Genomic DNA, 19,989 nt, shown 5'->3' with positions numbered 1-19,989 from the left:
AATGGTTTTTGTTGCATGTTTTTTATTGTGGGCTTTTTGTTTTTTTATAGACGATTCTTGAAAGATGTAAAAAACATTCTTAACTTGTGGGCTGTACAAAAATAGGTTGTGGGCCTGATTTGGCCCATAAGCTGTAGTTTGCTATAGGTAATCTAAAAGTCAAAGGTGATTATTTGTATTTTTAATTTCTTTATACATTTTCCGTCTTGTTTGAACTTTTTTAAAAGTTTTAAAAGCGGGCATGTGTTTTTAGAATCTGGGGGTGCAGGGGGTACTACTTTTACTTTGAAGAAAAAAGTTTGACTACGTTGGCTTTACATTGTATTTTGAGAGGATTTTAATCTACAAAATATGTAAGAATAACTCTTTCCTTCTTGTGTCTATTGATTTATCAGTTATGTATTTAGTCACTATCATGTAACTTTCCTTACAGGCCCAGCAGTCATTGGATCTTATCCAGTCAAAAATAGTAAAAGCTGCTGGAGACACTACTGTTATTGAGAATAGTGATGTCTCCCCAGAAATGGTATGTATTTTCCTTAATCCAAAATCTCTGGGGCTAATTACTTTGTAAATTATACGAAGAATAAAAATACACATGATCCATCTCTGAATAGAAAAATGCCTCTGTAATGTGCTGCCATTGGTTATGTTGCATTCTTATCCTTTCTTTGAAATACCCTATTTCTGAAAGGCAGTGTTTTTATTGATGTTGTTTTTTTTACTTTAGTTCAGTATGATATTCTGTTAATTTTAAGGTTTATGTTGAGGAGTGGTATGACATACTGCTTAAGAGTATAGATTCTGGAGCTAGACCACCCTGTGTTTGAATCCTAGCCCTGTCACTTAGTAGCTATGTAACTTTGGGCAAATTCCTTAGCCTCTTTGTGCCTGAGTTGCCTCATTTGTAAAGGGCAAACATAATAGTACCTATCTTGTAGGGTTGTTGAAAGAAATAAATGAGTTAATATATAAACCACTTAGAAAAGTGAGTAGCACTTAGAATAGCCTAGCATTTGGTAAGCCTCGATAAATGTTAACTTATTTATTGATTGATTTTTACCTTTGTTATGAGTGTACTGTCCTTTCATGATGGATAATTTTTTCTGACAGTTGAAATGGATTTATTTCCGATATTCACAGATTACTAGATTTTTCCGTTTATGGCTTAGTGACATTTACAACATAGCTTTCTTTGGTTACATCTAGTTTGTACCACTAGTTAACAAACACTGTTTTTGCATTGTTTTTGTTGTTGATTTTCGTGCCATTTTTCAATTTTTCATGTTTGTATTTAAGACAGCAATGATATATTTTCTGGTATTAAAAATGTTTTTACCTTGTGTTTGGAGTTTTTCATCACTTCCATCTTCTTTTCACCAGTCTTCTGAGAAGGAGACAATGTCTGTAAGTCTAAATCAGACAGTAACACAGTTACAGCAGTTGCTTCAGGCAGTAAACCAACAGCTCACAAAGGAGAAAGAACACTACCAGATATTAGGTAAGAATGACTGAGTATTGCCATTCACTTGTGGGTAATTGATGTCATCTGCGTGTGTGTGTGTATGTATGTATGCATAATCTGTGTTTACCTTACATTCAGGGAACTCGTATTGTCCTACAGAAATACTCCCCATCTCGCTTAGAACCTCCAGATGGCAGCTTTAGCTTTCATCGAGTTTTATTTCCATCCTGTGTGTATTGTTAAGGTCTTACAGGTTGGAGGGGAGGAAACAAAAACTTCTATCTTTGCCTTTCCTGAACTTTTTACAAAACAAGACTTTCTTATAACTTGGTTACCTTGATTTTATTCATTGCTAGAGTGTACTTGTAATTGCTTTGTTAGTTTATCCTGATTTTAGTTCTCCTAAAGTAACTGTGTTTCTTTTTTTAAATGACTTGTTAAGGTGACCCTAACCTTTTTATTGAGGTAAAATTGCTGAATTGAACATCAAGTCACAACAATTTCTTTAAATTGGAGGCTGGGTTTTATTTAAGATTCAGTTATAGGTAGTCCAAGAAATCTATTCTTTAACTACTGAGGTAAAAGTTTTAATTGAGAATAAACCCATAATTAACCAAATCATGATACAAGCTTTTATTGCTATTTTGGAAAGCTCTGACTTGTTGATTTAAAAATAACTTGTATTCTACCTAATGAATGCAGAGCTTTTTTTGTTGTTATTTGAGTTTTACCTCTTTTACGGGTGTTATAGCACACTTTCCAGGATGATTAGCATATTCTAATATAGACTGAATACTTCAGATATTCTTTTTTGAGGTTACTTGTTTTAAAATAATCATATTGTCCTGGGGACCAGTGACCCATGAAACCCACTGGGGCAGCTCGTCACTGAATTGTCCCTTTCAGAACTCACCCGTGAAACTATGTTGGCTATACAAAGGCTTTAGGTATAGGTTAGACCCTCTGAAAAGTTGAGATGGGCCTCCATTTTTATGTTACAGGAGCATTCTATCTCACTGTCTTAGAATGATATGCCTCTGGCCTGCCTTACTATAGTGCTTTCTTTAAAGAAAAAAAGCCATTTCAGGTCAGATACCTCTAAGAAGACTATCCAGACAACCCCTGTTTATTATTTAATCAGTTGGCAAAAATAATTATACTTACTCTTTTATCCTTGGTAAACTGCCTTTTTTAGTTGCCTAGAGTTACTAATTCACATTTCTCCTTTTCCCAAAATTATCAAATAACCTTGCTTCCTGCTTCACAAGGAAACAAGGGAAAGTCTTCCATCTGTCCTTCTTGTGTCTTCAGCCCTTGTCTTTCCATGCATTCCTGCTCTTCAGTCTTGAAAACATGCTCAGTCTTTTTTTTTTTTTTTTTAAATTGTGATAACAGAAACAATTTCCTATTTTAATGTGTGCAATTTGGTGGTATTAATTACATTCACAGTGTTGTGCTACCATCACCACAACCATTATCAGAACATTTTCATCACCTCAAAAAGAAACTCTCCATACCCAATAAGCAGTAACTCGCCATTCTCCCCTTTCCCTGGCCTCTGGTAACCTCTAATCTACTTTCTGTTTCTATGAATTTGCTTATTCTAAATATTTCATATACATGAATTATACAAGATTTGTTCTGTCTGGCATATTTCATTCAACATAATGTATTCAAGCTTCATCCAAGTTGTAACATGTATCAGAACTTCGTTCTTTATTTACACTGAATAATATTCCATTGTATATAAACCACATTTTGTTTACCCACTTATCTGTTGATGGACATTTGGGTTGTTTCTGTCGTATTGAGCATAATGTTACTATAAACACGGATGTACAAGTATCTGTTCGAGTCCCTATTTTAAATTCTTTTGGATATATATCTACAAATGGGATTGCTGGGTCATATGATAAGTCTGTTTAACTTTTTTTTATTGTGGAATATAACTTCCCAAATGCAATTTAACAAGTAGCTATTAGCAAATTTCAAACAATGTTATGGGTTATAGTTCCACCATTTCAGTTCTTTCCTTCTAGCTATTCTAATACTTTAGCAACTAAGAAAAAGAAAATTACATAGAGATTCAGTATTCATAATCCTTTGTTAAATGTATTTTGTCTATTGCTACCCCTTTGTCTAGTTTAATCACTTTCCTCATCTTGGAGGGATACCTAGCAGTGACCACCCTAACTTGTTCTTGTTGAAAAGGGTGTTGACATTATGGGAAAAGGAGACACAGCTGGTTGATGTTCTTGAAGATGCTGTTCCCTTTGGGATTTGGGACTTAGCTGGCATAGGAACTTTCTGGAGGATTTAAATCCCTAAAGAATAAACTTCATTAGTGAAACTTTTATAGAGTGTCAGATAGGGACCTGGGTATTCTTTAGGGTTTTCAGGACTACTGTGGCCATTTGGGATATCTAGCTGAAGTTTGTATAGGAGTCACCTCCAGGACAGCCTCTTAACTGTATTTGTAATCTGTTAGCCACTGAAACCTTATTTTGTTGCCTTTCTGTTCCCCCTTCTGGCCAAAACGGCATTCTTAACCTCTTGAAGTCAGGGTCAGAATCATTCCTGGAATCCGTGTCCCATGTTGACAGGGAGTGTCCACTTACCTCTAGGAGGTTCTGTCCCACGTCAGGGGGAGGGCAATGAATTTATTTGCAGAGTTGGACTTAGAAAGAGAAAGTCCACATTTGAGCAACAAAAGAGGTACTCTGGAGGTGACTCCTAGGCATAATTATAGGTGGGCTTAGCCTCCCCTTTACAAACCGTAAGTTTCACAAGAGCAAGTCTTAGGATCAAGGGCTTGACGTAAAGTAGGGGGTTTCTAATTTCACATAGCATATGTTCTGCCAATGATAATCAGTATCTTACATTATCATCACTTGGTTGTACATTCCTCAACACTCTCCATTTTAAATAATTCTCATGACCCAAAACACCCCATAATTCTTTTCAGCTCTTAATTATTTGTCTCAAGTGTTTGTGTGTTACTAGTAAGGTATTCCTATTAATTATAGTCCCTAGTATGCAATAGGTAAATTTTTTTCCGTATACCACTGTGTTGTCAGCTCTGTGTACCAGTGTCATACCTTAGAAGTATATCATGGAAGCACCTATCTATATTTGTAGTGCTGATGTGTGGGATACATGCCTGTAAAAACCCCTTTCAATCCTGTTTGCCTTCAATGCAGTTCTAATATTTAAAACCCATTAACAAACAGTCATCACCTCTATTCATTCCATACCTTTAAATTCATTGTCATTAACATATCTGAACATATTAGGTTATCATTCCCTCTTTACTAGCTTCTGTCTGTCTCTAGGTTCCCAATATTCTACCTTATAAGACATTGATTTTACATTGTTTAAGGAGTGCATAGTACAATATCCTTCCTTTTGTGTCTGACTTATTTCACTCAGCATTATCTCTTCAAGGTTCATCCATGTTGCCATATGTCTCAGGACCTTGTTCCTTCTTACTGCTGCATAGTATTCCATGGCGCACGCACGTGTGTATGTGTGTATATGTTTTGTTTAATCTACTCATCTGTTGAAGGACTCTTGGATTGTTTCCATCTCTTCGCAATTGTGAACAATTCTGCTATGAATATCAGTGTAAAATGTATGTTCATATCACTGCTTTCAGATGTTCTGGGTATATACCGAGATGTGGAATTGCTGGATTATAGGGTAATTCGATATCTAGTTTTCTGAGAAACTGCCAAACTGTCTTCCAAACGTCTATACTATTATACATTCCCACCAGCAATGAATAAGAGTTCCAATTTCTCCACATCCTCTCCAGCATTTGTTGTTTCCTGTTTGTTTAATGGCAGCCATTTTTACTGGTATGGGATGGTATCTCATTGTGGTTTTGATATACATTTCCCTAATAGCTAGTGAAGATGAACATTTTTTCATGTGTTTTTTAGCCGTTTCTATTTCCTCTTCAGAAAAATGCCTTTTCGTGTCTTCCCATTTTATAATCGGGCTGTTTGTACTATTGTTGTAGAGTTGTAGGATTTCTTTATATATGCAGGATATCAGTCTCTTATAAAATGTAGGATTTCCAAATATTTTCTCCCATTGAGTTGGTTTCCTCTTCACCTTTTTGACAGTCTTTTGAGGCATAGAAGATTTTGATTTTGAAGAGTTCCCATTTGTCTACTTCTTTCTTTTATTGTTTGTTCTTTGGGTATAAGGTCTAAGAAGCTACCTCCTATTACTAGGTCTTGAAGATGTTTCCCTATATTACCTTCTAAAAGTATTATTGTGCTGCTCTTATATTGACTTCTTTGACCACTTTGAGTTTATTTTTGTATAGGTTGTGAGGTAGGAATCCTCTTTCATTATTTTAGATATGGATATCCAGTTCTCCCGGCCCCATTTGTTGAAGAGACTGTTCTGTCCCAGTTTAGTGGATTTGGGGGCCTTATAAAAAATCAGTCGACCACAGAATTGGGGGTCTCTTTCCAAACTCTCAGTTAGATTCCATTGATCAATATGTCTATCTTTGTGCCAATACCATGTGTCCTTTATAGTAGGCTTCAAAGTCTGGAAGTGTAAGTCCTCCCGCTTCGTTCTTTTTTTAAGATTTTTTTTTTCTTTTTGCAAGTCGAGGTCTCTTTCCCTTCCAAATAAATTTGTTAACTAACTTTCCAAGTCTCCAAGGTGTAGGTTGTTGGAATTTCGGTTGGAATTCTGTTGAATCTGTAGATCATTTGGGGTAAAATTGACATTTTAGTAACGTTGAGCCTTCCTGTCTATGAAGGAAGATGGAATATCTTTGCATCTCTTTAGGTCCCCTTTGATTTCTTTCAGCAACAATTTGTAATTTCCTTTGTAGAGGTCTTTTACATCCTTGATTAAATTTATTCCTAGGTACTTGATGTTTTTAGTTGCAATTGTGAATGGAATTTTTTTTTTTTAATTGCCTCTTCACTTAGGTCATTTCTAGTGTATAGGAACATTACTGACTTATGTGCATTGATCTTTTTTGCTGCCATTCTGCTGAATTTGTTTATTAGCTCAAGTAGCTTTGTCATTGATTTCTTAGGATTTTCCAAATATAAGGTCATATCATCTGCAAATAATGGCAGTTTTACTTCTTCCTTTCCATTTTGGCTACCTTTTATTTCTTTGTCTTGGTGAATTGCTCTGGCTAGAACTTCTGGCACAACATTGAATAATATTGGTGACAGTGAGCATCCTTGTCTTGTTCCTGATCTTAGGGGGAAGGCTTTCAGTCTCTCACTGTTGAGTACTGTACTGGCTGTGGGTTTTTCATATATGCTTTTTATCATATTGAGGAAGGTTCCTTCAATTCCTACCTTTTGAAGTGTTTTTATCAGAAAGGGATGCTGATTTTTGTCAAATGCTTTTTCAGTGTCTATTAAGATGATCATTTGTTTTTTCCCTTTTGATTGTTAATGTGTTGTATTACATTGATTTTCTTATGTTGAACCACCCTTGCATGCCAAGAATAAACCCCACTTGGTTGTGGCATATAATTCTTTTAATGTGCCTTTGGATTCGATTTACAAATAGTTTGTTGAGAATTTTTGCATCGATATTCATTAGGGAAATTGGCCTATAGTTTTCCTTTTTTGTAGTGTCTTTATCTGGTTTTAGTATCACAGTGGTATAGCTTCATAAAATGAGTAAGGTAGTGTTACTTTTTCTTCAATTTTTTGAAAGAGTGTGAGCAGGAATTGTGTCAATTCTTTTTGGAAGGTTTGGTAACATTCCTGTGAAGCCGTCTGGCCCTGGGTTTTTATTTATAAGTATATTTTTGATGATTGAATGGATCTGTTTGCTTGTGATAGGTTTGTTAATGTCTTCTGTTTCTTTTTGGGTCAGTCTAGGTTGTTCTTGTGTTTCCCAAAAATTGTCCCTTTCTTCTAAATTGTCTAGTTTTTTATGGCATATAGATGTTCATAGTATCCTCTTATGGTTTTTTTTTTTTTTTAAGTTTCTTTGGGATCCATAATAATTACCCCGCTCTCATTTCTAATTCTGTTTCTTTGGGTCTTCTCTCATTTTGACTTTGTTAGTCTAACTAAGGGTCTGTCAATCTTACTGATCTTCTCAAAGAATCAAGTTTTGGTTTTATTTATTCTCTGTTGTTTTTTTGTTCTCTAGTTCATTTATTTCTGCTTTAATCTTTGTTCTACTTGCGTTAGGGTTTGTTTGCTGATCATTCTCTGTCTCTTCAGTTGTTCAGTTAGGTCTTTGGTTTTAGCTCTTTCTTGGTTTTTGATGTATGCATTTAGGGCTAAAATTTCTGTCTCAGCATGGCCTTCTCTGCATCCCATAGATTTTGATATGTTATGTTCTTGTTTCCATTCATCTCTAGATATTTACTTCTCTTGCAATTTCTTCTTTGACTCAGGGGTTGTTTAGGAGTGTGTTTAACCCCCATATATTTGTGAAAGATCTGGTTCTTTGGCGCTTGTTGATTTGTAATTGCATTCCATTATGGTCAGAGAATGTGCTTTGAATAATTTCAGATGTTCTTAAGTTTATGACTTGTTTTGTGCCCCAGCATATGATGTATCCTGGAGAATGTTCCGTGACTGCTAGAGAAGAATGTATATCCTGGCACTTTGGGATGTAAAGATCTGTATGTATATCTGTTATGTCTAATTCATTCATCATATTGTTTAGGTTCTCAGTTTCCTTATTGGTCCTCTGTCTGTCTGTTCTATTTATGGAAGGAAGTGGTGTATTGAAGTCTCCCATTATTGTAGAAATGTCTGTTGCTCCCTTCAATTTAGCCAATGTTTGTTTCATGTACTTTAGAGTTCCTTGTTGGGTGCATAAACACTTATGATTGTTATTTCTTCTTGGTGAATTGTCCTTTTTATTAATATACAGTGTCGTTCTTTGTCTCTGATGACATCTTTGCATTTAAAGTCTATTTTGTCTGATAATAGTATAGCTATCCTTGCTTTCTTTTGGTTGCAGCTTGTGCAGAATATTTTTTTCTATCCTTTTACTTTCAGTCTCTTTGTGTCGAGGGTCTAAGATGAGTCTCTTGTAAACACCTTTCGATGGGTCATACTTTTAAATCTATTCTACCAGTCTGTATCTTTTAATTGGAGAGTTTAACCTGTTCATATTCAAAGTTATTACTCTGAAGGGAGTTCCTGAACCAACCATCTTATCCTTCGGTTTTTAGTTGTCAGGTGTATTTTTTCCTTCTTTCTCTTTTTTTCCTTTAAGTTATCCTTACTAATATTCTTCATTTTTGTGCCCTTCTCTAGACCTCTCTTTCCTTTCTTTTTTTCTCAGCCAGTAGAGCTCCCTCTAGTATTTCTTGCAGGGCAGGTCTCTTGCTAACAAATTCTCTCACCATTTGTTTTTCTGTGGAAATTTTAAACTCTTCCTCAATTTTGAAGGAGAACTTTGCTGAATAATGTTTGGCTGGCAATTTTTCTCGTTCAGAGTTGTTATACCACTGTCTTCTTGCCTTCATCATGCCCGCTGTGTAGTCAGTACATAGTCTTTTGTTGTTTCCCTTGTATGTGGTGGATCGCTTCTCTCTTGCTGCTTTCAGAACTTTCTCCTTCTTTTCAGCATTTGACAATCTGATCAGTATATGTCTTGGAGCGGGCTTATTTGGATTTATTCTATTTTGAGTTTATTGGGCATCTTTGGTTTGCATTTTTTATGTTGTTTTGAATGGTTGGGAAGTTTTCCCCAACTATGTCTTGAAACACTCTTACTAGCCCTTTACACTTCTCTTTTCCTTCTGGGACACCAGTGATTCTTATATTTGTGTGTTTCACGATGTCCATCATTTCCCTGAGATCCATTTCAAATTTTTTGATTTTTTTCACCAAATTTGTTCTTTTGTTTGCGTTCAGTTGTTTATCCTCTTGTTCATTTATCCTTCTGCCTCTTCAAATCTTCTGTTGTGGTTCTCTAATATATTTTTAATTTGATCTACAGTGTACTTCATTTCCATAAGATGTGCTATTTTAAAATTTTCTCTTTCAAATTTATGCTCTTCTAGAGTCTTCCTGATGTCCTTTTTGTCTTTAGCCATCTCATTGAAGTTGTTTTGGAGATTTGTGTGTACTTCTTTAATTAATTGCTCCAATTTTGTGTCTCTTCTGGCTTTTTAATTCATTTGTTTGGCTTGTCCATATCTTCTTTCTTCACATGCTTTATGATTTTCTGTTGGCTTTTGGGCATTTGCTTATCTTGGTAAGACTATTTTGGGAAATGCAGGATTATTTGAGCTTTTGTATATAATTTGGTAGACCTACAGCTTACTGGAGTGTACTTTTCCTGTCCAACCAGCAGATGGTGCTCTTCAGCCACCTCTTACTCTCAAGCCAGCTTTCCCCCAACTTCTGTGCTCTGGGCGGGGTCCAAAGTGGGTGGGAACCATCAGTTCTCCATGTGCACTGGGACTGCCTGTCCTGGGGGTGTGATGTGGGCATTGTGCAGTTCGGCAGGGATCCACTTAAGGGCACCCTGCAGCTCAGACATGCCCCGTTTCCTGCCTGCTGTGTGCCTGCAAGCCTCTGGGGTTTGGGAGGGGCTCCTTGTGCTTTGTGTGGCACCCTCACCTGTCCCTGATTCTTGCCTGTGCGCCTCCCGGAGTTCCGTTGGGGGACAGTAAATGCAGTCAATACTCTTCTGCTTCCTGGGTTCCCTCACAGAAGCTTCCAGCCATGTAGCTGTGGAGGTTTATCTCCCTAGTTACTTGTGCATGGGCGTGGAGAGCTGCTGCTCACTTCTTTGCCCAGTGACCATCTTGCTGCTACTGGTCCTGGGAGGTGGTCCCAGCCGAACAAACTCACCCTGTCCCTCGAGGTGCTTTCTCTTAATCTTTCCATCCACATCCCCACCACTTACTATGGGAGTCCCTCTGTGGCCGCTCACACCCCGAAACCAGGTCCTGGGCATCCTTTGACCCTTTCTAGTTTCCTTCATGCACTACTCTACCTCACGCACTCTGCCATCTTCCTGGAAGTCTCTCTGTTTAGCCTTTTGAAGAATTGCCAAACTCTTTTCCCAGTGGCTGCATCATTTTACATTATCACCAGCAGTGTACGTCAACCTTTGAGATTTCATCATACATCTCCTAAAATATTTCCCTACATAACGAACACCACCGTATCAGATATAAGAAAATTAGTAAAAATTGCCTAATATGACCAAATGAAGGTTCGTGCTTGCATTTGATTGTTTTATCTTTTCACTCTCTTTAAAGTAGCTTATACCACCACTCTCTTTAAAAAAGCCAGCCACTTTTTCTTGTAGAGATTCACAGATTATGGGTTTGTCTGATTGCTCACTTGTTTTACTTGTTCTTTTCTTTTATACCTTGAAACTGGATATTGAATCTAACATTTTTATTGGATTTAGGGGAAATAATTTTTGAAAAAATATACTTTGATTGTGATGCTGTGAATTTTGTATTGTAAAACTGTTAGTTATATTATAACAGGTTGTTCCAATATTAGATTTGGTAAGTTGGATCACTTAAGCTCATTCCTGTTGTTAAGACACTTTTCTCCCCTTTTGGTTTTGTGATCCTTGGCATTGTAGAAATGTCTTGTTCCACAACAAAGTATCACCTTGTTTTTACAGTTCATCAGTGATACTTGGATAGTAATTTATTTCAATGATAAATGATTGCCTAATTTATCCTTTCTCAATTTATTCAAGTGATAAATGAAATTGTTTAATGGTAAGTGATTGCCTAATTCATTTATCCCTTCTCAGTTTATTAGCTGGTAATCTTTTGGTTGGAAAAAAAAGCGTTTTTTCCATCAGTTTGGATTAATTAATTTTCCTCATAAAACAGCTGTTAAATTTTAAATTGCTACCCTTTAGTTATCAATTTCAGAATAAGTAGTTGTATGAAAGTTGTCTCCAGTGTCGTCTCATCCCCCTTTATTTATTTATTTGATTCTTATAGGTATATCCTTTTAAATTTATGTAGTGTTTTCACAATCACAATAATTACTTTGTTTTCAAAAATAAATGTCACTTTATTTATAGTAAGTTAATATGTGTAATCACATTTGTACTCATTGTGTGAGCTGACCTGTAAACGTGTTTGTACACCTGTTCAGCCTGGATGGTCAGTTACAAGAAACGATAGTCCAGGCTTAAGGGTTCTTCTTCTTCTTCTTCTTCTTCTTCTTCTTCTTTTTTCTTTTTTTAGTAGACAAGTTGTAGGTTTATATAAATAACATACAGAAAATACAGAGTTTTCATTTACCACCCCTTACCCCCACTAACACTTTGCATTGGTGTGGTACCTTTGTTACAGTTGATGAAGAATATTATAATTGTACTCTTAACTATAATCCATAGTTTACATTTGCTTTCACTGTTTGTGTTCAATAGTCCTAGTTTTGTTTTGTTTTTTTAATTTTTATTCTAATAACATATACAACCTAAAATTTCCCCTTTAACCACATTCAGTAGTGATGATTACATTACAGTACTGTGCTACCATCGCTATTATCCATTACTAAAACTTTTCCATCACTCCAAACAGAAACTCTTTACCAACTCTCCATTCCCTTCCCCCACCCCAGCCTCTGATAACCTATATTCTAGTTCCTGATGCTATAAATTTGCTTATTCTTTTTATGTCTTGTCAATAACTTCATGCAATATTTGTCCTTTTGTGTCTGGTTTACTTCTCTTAACCTGATGTCTTCAACATTGATCCATGTTGTCATGTGTATCAGAACCTCATTCCTTTTTATGGATACATTGTATATACCATGCTTTGTGTTTATATACCATATTTTGTTTATCCATTCATCTGTTGATGGACACTTGGTTACTTCCATCTAACAGATGGCAGTTGTGCACTGTGAACATTTGTGTTCAAATATCTGTTTGAGTTCCTACTTTCAATTATGTTAGTATATATTTAGAATTGCCAAGTCATATGGTAATTCTATACTTAACTGTCTGAGGAAATACCAAACTGTCTTCCATAGCGGCTGCACCATTTTATAGTCCCACAAGCAATGAACGAAGTGTTCTATCACTCCACATCCTCTCCGACACTTCTTATTTTCCATTTTGTAAATAGTAGCTATTGTAGTGGGTAGAAAATGGTATCTCATAGTGGTTTTGATTTGCATTTTCTTAAAATGGCTAATAATGTTGAGCATCTTTTCATATGCTTATTGGTCATTTGTATATGCTTAAGAAATGTCTAGTAATGTCATTATTTTAAATTGTGTTGTTTTTTAATTAAGTTGTAGGATTTCTTTTTATATTCTGGATATTAAACCTTATTGCATATGTGATTTCTAAATATTTTCTCCCATTCTGTAGTTTATCTTTATACTATCATTATGAAGTTCTTTGCACAAAAGTCTTTAAATTTGATGAAGTCCATTTATCTATTTTTTCTTTTGTTTCTTATGCTTTTGGTGTAAACCCTTAAGAAATCATAGCCTAACACAAGGTCCAGAAAGTGCTTTCCTATACTTTCTTCTAGGAATTTTATACTTATGGTTCTTATATTTAGGCCCCTAGTCCATTTTGAGTTAATTTTTGTATATGGCGTGAGGATAGGGGTCCACCTTCAATTTTTTTGCATATTGCTGTCCAGTTTTCCCAGTATCATTTGTTGAAAAGACTGTTCTTACCCCATTTGATGGTTTTGGCATCCTTGTCAAAAATCAACTGGCCATTCATGTGACAGTCTATATGTGAACACTCAGTTCAGTTCCATGGGTCTATATACTGTTGTGTCTTTACTGTGCCATTTTCATTACTGTAGCTTTGCAGTTAGTTTTAAAATCAGGATGTATGAGGCTTAAACTTTTTTTTTTTTTTTTTCCCACGATGGTTTTGGCTATTCTGGGCCCCTTAGCCTTCCATATGAATTTGATTTTTGGCTTTTTCATTTTTGCAAAGAAGGTTGTTGGAATTTTGATTGGGATTACATTAAATCTCTAAATTGCTTTGGGTAGAATTGACATCTTAACCGTATGTATTATTTTGGTTCATGAACATTGAGTGTCCTTCCATTTATTGAGGTCTTTGATTTCTTTCAGCAATGTTTTGTAATTTTCTGCAAACAAGTCCTTTATGTCCTTGGTTAAATTTATCCCTTGGTATTGGAGTCTTTTACTTGCTTTCTTAAATGGATTTTTTTTCTTGATTTCCTCTTCAGAGTGTTCATTACTGGTGTATAAAAACAGTATTGATTTTTGCAGGTTGATCTTATATCCTGCTGCTTTGCCAACTTCGTTTATTAGCTCTAGTAGCTTTGTTGTGGATTTTTCAGGGTTTTCTATATAGGATTGTGTTATCTGCAAATAGGTAAAGTTTTACATCTTCCTTTTTAGGAGAAGTTGTATTTCTTCCTTTCCAATTTGGATACCTAATTCCTCTGGCTAGAACTTCAGTACAATGGATAATAACAGTGATGACAGTAGGCATCCTTGTCTTATTCTTGATCTTGGAGGGAAAGCTTTCATTCTTCCATCCTTGAATATGATGAGCTGTGGGTTTTCCATATGTGCTGTTTATCGTATTAAGGAAATTTCCCCCTATTCCAAGTTGTCTAAGTGCTTTTATTACAAAGTGGTGCTAGATTTTGTCAAACACCTTTTCTCCGTCAAGATGATCATGTTATTAATGTGTATTATGTATTGCATTGTAATGTATATGACTTTAATTGATTTTCTTATTTAGAAACCATCCTAGCATACCTGGGATAAATTCCACTTGATAATGGTGTGTAATTCTTTTTAAGTTACCGTTAAATTCAGTTAGTTAGTATTTTGTTCAGGATTTTTGCATCTATATTCTTAAGGGATATTGGTCAGTAATTTCCTTTTCTTGTGGTTTCTTTATCTGGCTTTGGTATTAGGGTGACGAATAAAATGAATCAGGGAATGTTCCCTCTCTTCAGTTTTTTGGAATGGTTTTGAGCAGGATTGATGATAATTCTTCTTGTAATGTTGGATAAAATTCATCTGATCCTAGGCTTTTCTTCATTGTGCGAGTTTTGACTACAGATTCAATCTTTTTACTTGTTTATATTATATATTATATATAACATATAATATTACCCATATGGTTATGATTACCAGAGGTCTTTATTTCTGCTGCTTCAATCCACTGTTTTGGGGTCCTTTCCTTTCAGTCTGAAGAACTCCCTTTAGCATTTATTATAGGGCCAGTTGAGTGGTGGCAAACTTCATCAGCTTTTGTCTATCTGGGAATATCTTAATCTCATCTTCATTTTTTAAAGACAATCTGGCCAAATACAAAATTCTTGTTTGGCAGTTGTTTTCTTTCAGCACTTTACATAGTTTGTCCCACTGCCTTCTTGCTTATATGGCATCTGAGAAAAGTTGGCACTAATCTTATTGGGGCTGCCTTGTAAATAATATATTACTTTGCTCTTGCAGCTTTTAGAACTCTCTCCTTGTCCTTGATATTTGCTAGTTTGATTACTAGGTGTCTAGCAGTGGTTTTCTTTGAGTTTATCCTGTTTGGGGTTCGTTGGGCTTTTTGAATGTGCATATTCGTGTCTTGTTAAATTTGGGAATTGTTTGCCCATTATTTCTTTGAATATTCTTCTTTCTTTCTTTCTTCTCCTTCTGGGACTCCCATAATTCATATATTGGTATGCTTCATGATGTCACACAGGTCTTCTTGGTTCCATTTGCTTTTTTAAAATTATTTTTTTCTTTCTCTTCCTCAGACTGGATCATTTTAATCCTCTTGTCTTTGAGTTCACTGGTTCTTTCTTCTATTAGCTCTAATCTGCTGTTGAAACCCTCTAGGAAATATTTCATTTCCATTATTGTGGTCTTCAACTCTAGTGTTTCTGTTTGGTTCTTTTTTAAAATTTGTCTCTTTATTGAGAAACTTATATTGTACATTCGTTGTTTTCCTGATATCCTTTAATTCTTTTTATCTTTTAATTCTTTTTCTGCCCTTTTCTTTTTTTTTGAAGTCTTTGTCCATTATGTTCTTTTTATCTTGTTCCTTTTTATGGGCTTTCATTTCCTGTGTTTGTCTTACAATCTTTTGTTGCATAAGGTACATTTTAATATTTTTAAATGTTAACACTGGGATTTAGTCTTTGAGCTGTCTGTTAAGTTTTCATCCTGCTATTGATAAGACAGAGTTTCTTGAGTGCCAGGAGCTAACAAAAGCATACAAACCAACAGATTAAAAAAACCTTTCACAGTCCTTGCAGTTGAACTCCTTGTTGGATGGTGCTCTCCTTCAGAGTTCAGCTATTTCTCAAGAGATTAGCCCGAGGCAAATGTGAAGTGCCTCACATTTAGGGAATTTCCTCGTTTACAGGAACTGGAGTGCCCTTCTATTCCCTAAGAAATGGACTTTTTAGCCTATTGGATGCTCTGTTATATGAATTAAGTCGGGTAATCCTTTGTCCCAGGCTGCTTTGACTTAATTGTTTCTTGCACTGCTTTAGCTGTCTGAAAGCTGCTTCTGCCTACAGGGCAAGTTCTGCGAGGGCCAGTGGAAGAGCTTTCTGGTTCAGTGGTTCATGTTGCCCTGATAGATTGGGATGGACATACATGCAACCCCAGTATGAGCACAGCGGTTTCTTTCCACATGACTAAGGACCCTCAGTTGTAGGACAGGCTGACTCCACAACTTGCTAGGGAGTAGGGTGGAAGTGAGGCCAGCAAGGGTGCCAGGAGCTTCTCCTACTGGTTTTATTTTTTTCTTGACTCTGCCCTTTTTCAGTTGCTGCAACCCTTTAACTGTTTTGGGAGTTTCAAGGATGATGGCTCTGCCAGTTTTTTGCCTGTTGTTCAAAGATTATGTGGGGGAATGGCACCCTGACCATCTTATTCTACCATCTTGGTTGACCAGAACCACCACTTACCCAACTTTTAAATGTATTGCTGACAATATCAGAAAACTTCATTACCCAAGGTACCCCTAACTGGTAACCAGTTTGTGGAATCCTGTAGAGGGAGGATAATTTTAATAGCTGACACTTCATGGGTATGCATGTGTCTAAGCATGCGCCTGCTTCTAATGTGTGTCATTTCATTTAAACGTCACAAAACCTTACAAATTATGTAAGTAGATGTTGTTGTTTCTATTTTACAAGGAAGGAACAGACCCAAAGAGATTATGTAATTTGCACAAGGTCATATAACTAGTAATTGGGCAAGCTGGGATTCAAACCAAGGTGGTCTGGGTCCAAGACCTGCATTCTCTGTAATCCCAGTACTCTGTGTCCTAATCCTCTTGTCCTGCTTTCTTTTCTCCTCATTCTATCTGATTCCTTGTTGCCAACCTCTTACAATTTCTTCAGTAAATTCTGACGTTTTTCCTAAAGTTGATGTTTGATCTTCCAGTAGTGAACTGGAGAATAAAATTGAGGTGAAGTTTTATGTATATGTGTTGTATATATATGTTCTTCCTGTTCTCCTTGATGTATACATTCTTACATGATGACATTTTTTTGTTTGTTTCTGAAAGAAAAAAGTCCTTTTGACCAGTGCACGTTTAGTGCTATTAAAGTATAAGAGTTAATGTTCCAGATAAAAACTTGCTTTTCCATACCATTCACCTGTCATACAAATCATGTTTTCATTTTCTGTAGTGTGTTCGTTCATATAGTAGCTCATTAATTTACTAGTAGACCCTAGACTTTCTGTTCAACAAATTGTTAATCTTATTTTAGTGAGAGAACATGACAACTGGTGATAACTTTGCTTTTTACTATGTAATTACTTTTTTTCCCTCAACTTTTTATTTTGAGAAATTTCACACATAGAGAAAATTTCAAATTTGAAAATTTGAAAGTAAAATACCAGTAGCCCTTTACCTAGATTTAACAACTCTTGACAGTTTGCCTTAGTAGCTTTGTCTCTCTGTATATGCCTAGTTGATGTCAAACTATTTGAAAGTCAGTTTCAGATATCATGATAGTTTATCCCTAAAAACTTGCACATGCATCTCCTAAGAACATGGATATTTTCTTATAGATACACAGTACCATTAGCACATCCAAAAAAAGTAAACCGTAGTTCTATACTATCCAATATTCAGTTCCTAATATGCAATACTCAAATTTCCCCAATTGTACCAAAGATATCTTGAAGGTATTTTTTTCCTAAACCAGGATCCAGTCATTATTCACACTTTTGCATTTGGTTAAATACCTGTAGATTCTCTACTTGCTTTGGAAGTTTAACTTCTTTAGTCATTTTATTGAACTTGGAAAGCTTCATATGACTTCTGAAAATCCATATCTGAAGCTTAGATTGTTTATTTGTGGGTAGAAAGTTACAAATTTTGGTCTTTTTTCAGTTCTACTCACTCAACCTTCATGTTCTTTTAAGTAGGATTAATAAAAATGGATCCCCAATTCTGTTATTTTAAATGTTTAAACATGATTAGAAAATGCGTTATATTATTCTCAGTTTGATTGGAAGTTTGGGCTTAACATTTTCAAAAATCCTGCTATAAAAACCTCTTCTGAATTCTGAGATTTTTCTCTCGTTTTTTTGTTATCTTTAGTGTTAATTACTTTGAGTCAAAAATGTCCTTGCTAGACCACATGGAATATGTACTTCTGGTGTTTGAGAAATATGTTCTTATTGACCTTTGTTGCTTTTTTAAAATGAATTTCTTTCTTTCTGATCTTTTGCAGAGTGAAGTAATTGGGAAACTGTTCAAGGATAACAGAAGGCATTGTATTATATTTTGCCAAATTAAAGCCTTATTTATGTTTTCACCCTTTCTACTTTGTCAGAAACACTGAACAGTTTTGTCTTTTCTAATCCTTGTTAGACTACTGATTTAAAGAGAGAAAAATTAAAAAAAAAAAAAAAAGCCAACTCTGTAGACACCTTCAGAGTTTAGTTTTATAATAAAAACTTGTTTGAATAATTAGACCTTTACATTCCTGAAGATAAAATAAACATGCAATCTTTTTTCTTATTTTGCTCAGTAAAATTGTTCAGAAGATCGAAAGTGGCAAAGACAATGTAAAATTTAACATTTTAATACTGATGTTGTACACCGTTTTACTTAATATTTGGGGAAATTAACTGCCTCTGATTTCAACTCAAGAAAACACTTTTTTCTGTTGTTGCTAATGTAATCAGTTTTTGTAATGGCATCAGCAAATAAAGGGATGCTTATTATTCAGACTTGTCTGATTTTCATTGAGGTTTTGTAGAGTTCCTTAACACTACGGATCAACATAATTTAGAACAATTATTAATTGTGACCATTGAACAAGGCAAGGTAGGTATTGTTGCTTATACAACTTTTCTAATTGGGGTTTTAGGTCTTCTCTATGGGTCCGTGTAATTTAAGGTGTGCCCTAGGGGGACTGTGGGTTACTTAACTATCACTTTTTTTTTTTTTAAATAATCTTTCTAGTTTCCTTTTCTTTTTTCGGTCTCGCACTATATTTACATAGTTTACATGTTCTTTTTTGTTGTCGAAGAAAGTTTTTGAAAATAATTGATTGAAAACACTGAGCTCTTTAGATGCCAAATAACCACTGACAAATATTTTGTCCCATTGAGCAGTAGAATATGACCTGTTAGGCCATTCTATGGCCTCTTTGCTTTTCTTGAACATGCCAGTCCTTCTGCCATATGGCATTTTGCACTGTCTGTGCTCTCTGCTTAAACTCTTCTTTCAGATATATCGGCCTTGGCTTGTCCCCTCACCTTCTTGAAACTTGCCTAAATGTCACCTTTCTCTTGAAGTCTTTCCTGACCAACCAGTATGCTCCCTGCCCTCAATATCCTATCCTGTTTTATTTTTGTCTGTAGTACTTCCAATCTTCTAATATAACTTGGTCTCCCCTTCTAGCAGAAAGTAAGTTCTATAAGGGCAGAAATTGTCTCTTTTGTTCTTGGCTGTATCCCCAGTCCTGAGAATGTGCCTGAAACTTAATGTGCACTCAGACATTTAAATGAATGAATGAATGAATGAAACCATGTCTATAGCTTGAAGATTATCTAAAGCAGTGCCTCCCAACGTTTTCACTTCATAGCACACACACAAAATAGTATATCTGAGGTGTATGGAGAAACTGAAGAGGCTGTTAGTGGTCAGTAGTGACTGGTCTGGGAATTTGGGTTATGCTAGCTTTGCCTGGCTGCTTTAAGCAAACCAGTTGGAAAAGTGATCTAAAGGCTGGATCCTGTATTGTCAACCTCTGTTTTTCTTTTTTACCCTTTGCTTATAAAGGTGTTCATGTCTCAGCCATCTAAAACAAACAGCAATACCACTTTCTATCTAAAGTCTCTCTTTGCTACTCTCCTCTTCCTTCAGAATTAAATTCCTTAGAAGAATTGTATATATACTAGTCTTTCAATCTCTCTTATTATTTTTTTATAAATAGAAGAATTGCAGGGTCTCTATGGACTCAGTCCAACCTCCCACCAATTTGTATTCCCTTACTCAACATCCCAACCAGACACTCATTCACATCTTTGCCTCTAAAGTGGTAGGAAGTTCACAACTTGCCTATTCCAATTTAGGGCCGCTGT

The 19,989-nt window shown here is 35.5% G+C and overlaps 1 protein-coding gene across 11 annotated transcripts in view; it reads left to right on the top strand.

Moving 5' to 3' along the window:
- KTN1 (kinectin 1) overlaps positions 1-18,628 on the top strand; it is a 152,161-nt gene extending 133,533 nt beyond the window's left edge. For all 11 annotated transcript variants that reach the window (XM_037832646.1, XM_037832652.1, XM_037832651.1 and 8 more), the window contains 3 exons: positions 434-526; positions 1,384-1,501; positions 18,129-18,628. In XM_037832646.1, coding sequence (XP_037688574.1) covers positions 434-526; positions 1,384-1,501; positions 18,129-18,133 — 216 coding nt within the window. In that variant the 3' untranslated portion in view covers positions 18,134-18,628. The remainder of the gene's footprint in view (positions 1-433; positions 527-1,383; positions 1,502-18,128) is intronic.
- Positions 18,629-19,989: the final 1,361 nt, after the last annotated feature.

Source organism: Choloepus didactylus, chromosome 4, assembly GCF_015220235.1.
Source record: "Choloepus didactylus isolate mChoDid1 chromosome 4, mChoDid1.pri, whole genome shotgun sequence".
In the NCBI taxonomy this organism is placed as follows: Eukaryota; Metazoa; Chordata; class Mammalia; order Pilosa; family Megalonychidae; genus Choloepus; species Choloepus didactylus.
The sequence above is the reverse complement of the archived record's forward strand: the minus strand, read 5'-3'. Positions and strand labels throughout refer to the sequence as shown.